General features: G+C 48.4%; 1 protein-coding gene across 1 annotated transcript; it reads left to right on the top strand.

Annotated features, from left to right (window-relative positions):
• The first annotated feature begins 2367 nt into the window (after window positions 1–2367).
• LOC123116043 (uncharacterized) lies at window positions 2368–3482 on the top strand. The gene is made up of 2 exons (XM_044537053.1): window positions 2368–2978; window positions 3065–3482. Exons 1-2 carry the CDS (start codon window positions 2466–2468, stop codon window positions 3374–3376), a joined length of 825 nt encoding a protein of 274 aa, XP_044392988.1. The 5' UTR covers window positions 2368–2465; the 3' UTR covers window positions 3377–3482.
• The last annotated feature ends 2923 nt before the right edge of the window (window positions 3483–6405 follow it).

The following is a 6405-nucleotide window of genomic DNA, read 5'->3' as shown; positions in this document are numbered from 1 at the left end:
GCAAAGACATCTGGACGAGAAAGCAAGAAGTCCCAAAGCCATGGCTGCAGGAAACTGGACGCACTTAGGAATAAGTGGGAGGTCAACGTGCGAGCCAAGTACGTTAAGGGTCACCACAGAGGATCCAAAAAGCAAGCTGTCACCCTCGGCCCAACGTCATGTGAGTGCACGTGTAACAAGCCCAAGCTTGAGGGCTACCCTTGTAGTCATGTGCTCCGGGCGGCTGCAGATCAAAAAATCAGTGTTGAGCCATACATATCACCGTACTTCAACATGTACAATCTGTACAACACTTGGAACGGTGAGTTCTGGGCCTGGGGCATTGATATGAACTACAAAATGTTGTGGCCAGATGGGCCGAAATGGGTTCCGAACGCCGACTTGATGAGAACCGCCAAGGGACGATGTTAGTCTAGGCGTCATCGCAATGACATGGACCATAGCCAGATGGGAGAACCAAGGCGATGTCGCGTTTGTAGGTGTCCTGGACATTCACGTAGGGAATGCCCGTATCGAGCGAACAACACCGCATGATGTTGATTTATCTGTACTCGCTATGTCTACTTATATTTGTACTATACTTTTATTAATTTAAATTGAATCTGTTTGTATTATTGAATCTCTTTGTGTTATTGTATTTATATTTATTTTAAATTGAATCTCTTTGTATTATTGTATTTATATTTATTTTAAATTGAATCTCTTTGTATGTTTGTGTGCATGTTATGGCTGAAGTGCCGCGGCTTTTGGAGGGGCCCCATGACGCCGGCCACCGTTGTCATCTATTTTTGAACCCAAATAAAGGACATGATTATCGGAGTTTCCGACTTTGAACCATAAAGAAAACCTGGACAATACACAATTATTTCATTCCTCACCTTGACGCATATGGTCTACATGCTTTTGCTAGGCTCACATCAAGCGAAGACCAATCCTAGTTACGTTCGGACCCATCCCTTTTGACATCCCTCGTTGACCGGTGGAGACCTGAAACCCACACCTTTCACTTTCATTTTGGGGAGCTTGCACCTACACTGAAAGATGTTTCTATGATCCTTGCTTTGCCAATTAGAGGTGAGCCGTTAGTCCCTCGACGAGTGTCTAACACTTGGGCACAAAATATATTAGACCGTTTTGGGATGACAATGCCAGAATCACAACGTACTGGTGGCCCTCGTGGCATCCCACTCCCCTGGCTTCATGATAACTTTCTTAATATTTCTAGCTTCACTGATTCTGAGACGAGGAAAAGACATCTGTTTGCGTATTTGTTGTGGCTCATCGGGGTTATGTTTCCAAATTCACACGGGGACGTACTTCTCCCTGGTCTCATCTACATTGTGGAGAAGATGGTAGATGAACCTTTACCCGAGCATCCAAAATACAGCTTTGGTTCTGCCATTCTATCTCATACATATAGAGGCTTGTGTGATGCCACACAAAAAACTTCCTTCGCAAAAAAAGCTCCGTTACTTTGTGTCCCCTACGAGTTTCTACAGTTGTGGTCCTGGGAATACCTCCTTGTAGGAAGACCTCGTATAATAAATCCATACACCCATACGACTATAGCGAGGGTAGCTGTGTAACTATGACCAGCAGGTGGACAAGGGCACGGAAACATTGGTCTCCAAGTATTGCAAAAAATTGTTACCCTATATACCACCAGCAGTTTGAGCCACTTGATGAGTCTGTAGTCACATGGAACCCATGGACTCAGGAGCATGTACAGATGGTCTTTAATATACGACCCATCACACCAGGCATGTTGACCGATAGTGCATTCTGGCTGACTCGCTGCTACTTATTGTTCCTGTGGTGTGTTGAGACTTACAACCCAGAGCGTGTCATGAGACAGTTCGATCTGTATTAGGAGATTCCACCACCTTTTCCAAGATGTACTGACGAGGAAACCCATAAGTAAGATGTGACCTCCCTAAATAGTTAGTGTCCTTTTTAATTTACTAAACTCACACTTTGTTACATAATTTGCAGGCTAACCAATAGGGGCCACGATTGGAGTCTTTACGATTGGAGGGAGCGCAACATTCAATGGGTACAGAAGTGGGAAAATGACGCGGTAGCAGATATAGTGTATCAACTTAGGTACATTTTATTTACATTATTTATTACGATGACCATACGATGTGTGAAGATGCTTTGCTTTCATCATAACGGTTGATGTTATTATATAATTTTGCAGACCGTACGATGGAAGTACAACTCAAGCGTACAAGCAGTGGTACTGCATCAGCACGCGTACAAGCCTGGCCGGTCAGCCTGCTATGGTACCAACAAATCTCATGCACGAGGAGCAGATGCAGAGACCTGTTGAGCTGCATGCAGCTTACTATCATGACGGGATGGTAATCACTAGTAATTTTTTCAGGTCCATCATTTCATAATCATTTCAACCAAATAAGAACCAAATATTTTTCCAGCTTCAAACTGCCCATGATATAGGGCAGATGGTGGCGGAAAGCATGCCGCCCAGGGCTGTCAAGTCATTCAATAAACGTGTTAAAGAATACATGCTAACAAAGTTGAGATGTGGTAGAGGCGACGATGTTGTAACTGGAGTGTACAACATGCCAGTACCGAGGTCAGCCAGACCGAGTGCGGCGCCGTCGTCCAGACCGAGCGAGGTGCGTACAAGCCATGGGCAGCGGGGGGAGGGTCCGAGTACTACAACGACATTGCCACGACATGACTCTTCTCTGCCACTACATCGCTCTTCTTCGGTGCTGCTTCGTCAGGGGCAGACATCGCAGGACCATGGCATGGGCTTGGATTCGATGCCCGAGTTGTATCTTTCCCCAAACCCATATGCATACACAGGATATGGCACATACACTCAAGGTGAGGGATCTCAGTCGTATCTCTCCACGCGAGGGATCTCCATGCCCGAGGAGACTCGTGCCCCAGATTTAAACCAGTACCAGGTAGAATGTCCAGACAGTACAGGCGAGGGATTTGATCAGGTAGTCATGTTTACATTTTAATACATTTATAGTGATATTACATATTATCCTCTAACAGTTTTTGTTTACAATGTTTCTATGTGCAGGGCATACCTGATGTAAATTGGAATGATGAGTACACCCAACCTGGCGACAATGTTTACGCAGTAGATATGTATTTCTTCAGAGAGGACGTTATTGGCCCATCTTTTATCCCCGATGAGTCACAACAACCATACGCCTACAATTACGCATCAGGTTCGCAACAAGGATTACAAACTCCACCACCTATGCAAGAGTCGCAGACACAGGAAGACCAACTGGAGTACGGTCGCGGTCTTCGTGTACCTCGACCACCTAATCGCTTGGAGCTTTCCGGCCCGAAGGGAAGGCCAGGTGTCCATCGTCGACTACAATGATTCATCTATCCACGTGCGCGACCCAATGTATCTACATATGTCTGTATCAGACTTTTTGATTTGAACATCTATGTATGCTGAAATAAAAATGCACCAGTCAGGAATAATTTTCCCCTCAATATTTTCCCGCCAACGCTTTCCCTCCATATGTTCCCTCCACCCGTTTCCCGCCAACACTTTCCCTCCATATGTTCCGGCCACTCGTTTCCCGTCATATGTTCCCGCCAACCCTTTCCCGCCATACTGCACTCGTTCTTTCCCGCCATTTTCTCCTCTATACCTATAAAATCCCCTTCAGACGGAGGTGGATAAGCATTCGAGTGTAGTGTAGTCGAGATGTCCCATTATCCTTTCGATCATAGTTTTCACCCTGGGATGAGCAGGACTCTTCTCAGGCTAGCTACCGATTTCAGGATGGACAATAGGATAGTTCCATGGGACGAACTCACCGGTAGTGACACCATAATGAATGAGTTGGCTCACCAATTACGTGGGTCTGGGTGGCCTGAAAGGACCTACGAGGAGGTACGTAAAGAACTTCTTAGGTTGCATGCAAGGTGGAAGAATGTAGTGGAGCCGAAGAGTGAAACTTTCAGAAGGACTGCAGAAAATTATCCATTTTTATGGACTGAGCAGAGAGAGGATGAAGATGATATCTTCATGCCGCCGCTTCCGGGTGCTGCATCGTCAAAGGGCAAGAGTTCTGCATCGTCTAAGGGCAAGAGTACTACATCCTCGAAAAGCAAGAGTTTTGCATTGTCCAAGGGTAAGAGTTCTGCATCCTCGAAGGGCAAGAGTTCTGCATCGATGGAGGATGACGATGATGCCTTCATGTAGTTTTTATGCTGTATTCCAGTTCTACCGTTTAATTCGGATGTACTTGCATTATTAGTTTGTACTCTCTTATTGTAGGGCATTATGTTCTATCTTAATTTTATTTTGTAGTTGTTGCACGATGTTCGATATTAGTGGAGGGAAAGAAAGTGCCACTACTTTATTCTAAAACTATTTTTTTTCCATTACGACACGGCACAACTGAAAATAAAATACGTCGTAGGAATAAAGCTACATTTAACTCCTGAAATAAAGCTACATTAAAGTGCAGAAACAAAGATACAAATGATTGCGAAATTAAAAATACTACCACAGGAATCTACTGAGTCCAGCGTGGATATTTTCCTTTTCCATCGCCAGCTTCTTCTGCTGCCTTGGCCTCACGAGCCCTTTCTTTCTTTCTCTGCCTCTCCGCCTCACGAGCCTCCTTTCACTCTCGTTCCCGCTCCTCCATGCGACGAGCCTCTTCCCTGTTTTTCTTTCCTAAATCCTGAAAAAACGGTGTTGCTCTGCATAGTATTCTTTTAACTCTCTCTCTTGCTCTGCTTTCTCCTCAGCTTCCGCCTTCTCGCGTCGCTCTTCCGCAAATAAACTATTCCACGCACGGCCACTTCTTTCACGAATCGCAGTCACTGCCCTAGCCGGCTTCTCCGTGTCAATCCAACAATAGTACATGCACAGAGGTGGAGGAGACCACAACAAGGAACAATAATGTTACTAAAGAATCAATCAAAATACCAACAATATCTATTCGTGATGGTTAAAGCATACCAGAGGCTTGTCGTACTCTGAAATAGCTACGGCAGGATCTTCCTCATAATTGGCGCACATGAAAAACTTCATGCCCAACCAATCTGAAAAATCCGTCACCTCCTTCACCTTGCAAAGATCGCCATACCAACATCGCAGGACTGCCACCCCCGGAGGCAAACTTGCATTCTTCATTTTCCTCGGCCTTATGCTTTGATCCGAACAAGGCAAACTCATACCGACTGAACAAATGTGTTACACACTTCGCACACTGGCGATTTCGAGGATGGCTGGACGAGAGCCTCGATGTCTCCTTTTATAGGCTCAGACGATAAATGATAAGCGAGAACAGAGGAAATTAGGCGGGATATTTTAGGATCCCTGTAGTGTCGGTACAACAGGTTCCCGCAGCATCGGATTCCCGCAGTGTCGTCGTATCCGCTGAGGCAGAAAAAGTAAAAGCCAGAGTGATTCACGCCCGTGAAATTTGTTGTCCTCCGCGCGTGGTAATCAACCCAGTTTGCAACAGTGAAATTCATCGTTATTACGCGCGTGGGAATCAACGCCATTTGCCACAGTGGCTCATGTCGGCCAGGGGAATCCGCGCGCATGCAGCAACGGGCCACCTGCGCTAGTGGCGGCAGGGCCCGCGCCTCGGCCAGTGTGCAGCAACAGCTGTCGGCCAGCGCTGTCGGCAGGCGAGGCCGCCTCAGGCAGTGGCAGCGAGGCCCACCGGTGAGGCCCGCGCGAAGCAGGGCCTGTCGGCCAGCCAGCGACAGCGCCAGGGCTGGCCGCCTCGCCCGGTGGCGGCAGGGCCCACCTGGCCCGCCCCGTTCCGTCGCGCCGCGGGAGGAGCTGGGAATCCGTTCTGGCTGGGTGGCCACCTCCTGCGGTGGCGGCAGGGCCCGCCGCCTCCTGGTGTGGCGGCAGGTGCCACGTGTCGCCTGCCACGCCTGCCGCCACCGCCGAGGGGGTCCTTTTTGTCAATTGATTCAGAGGCAATATTTTTTGGCAATTCATCTCGGCAGGGGGTCCTTTTGGACAATAATTCCCGCCTTCGTGGAGACGTAGTCCTGGTGTTGAACCGGCGCCGGATCGATTCGATCGGGCCTCACTGCTTTGGACCGGTACCCCTGAACTACCACCTCCAAATCGCCATGTCGGCGCACCGTTCCGAGCCACAGCCACTTCCTACGTTGACCCGGCCATGTCCGCGCGCCGTTCCGCCCGACGCCATGCTGTTTCGACCCGCCGGGTCACTGCTGGCTCACCATTACACTGCCCTCTTGCGGTTCCCTTCGCACAGCCGCGCTGGCTCCGTGTCGAAATCGCCGTCGCCACCTCTCCGCTATTATAGTGGTAATCCGCCGCCTGCCTCGGTTTGCCTCTGCTACTACCCGTCAGCTATGTCTCCGCTAGCCTCGCGTCTGCATTGCCAAAGCGCC

Source organism: Triticum aestivum, chromosome 5B, assembly GCF_018294505.1.
Source record: "Triticum aestivum cultivar Chinese Spring chromosome 5B, IWGSC CS RefSeq v2.1, whole genome shotgun sequence".
In the NCBI taxonomy this organism is placed as follows: domain Eukaryota; kingdom Viridiplantae; phylum Streptophyta; class Magnoliopsida; order Poales; family Poaceae; genus Triticum; species Triticum aestivum.
This window is presented reverse-complemented; position numbering and strand designations above follow the sequence as displayed.

Coding starts and splice junctions, on each gene's coding strand:
- LOC123116043 (XM_044537053.1), top strand. CDS start 2,466: ATGGTGGCGGAAAGCATGCCGCCCAGGGCTGTCAAGTCATTCAATAAA. Junction 2,979..3,064: donor CAGGCGAGGGATTTGATCAG/GTAGTCATGTTT, acceptor TTCTATGTGCAG/GGCATACCTGATGTAAATTG.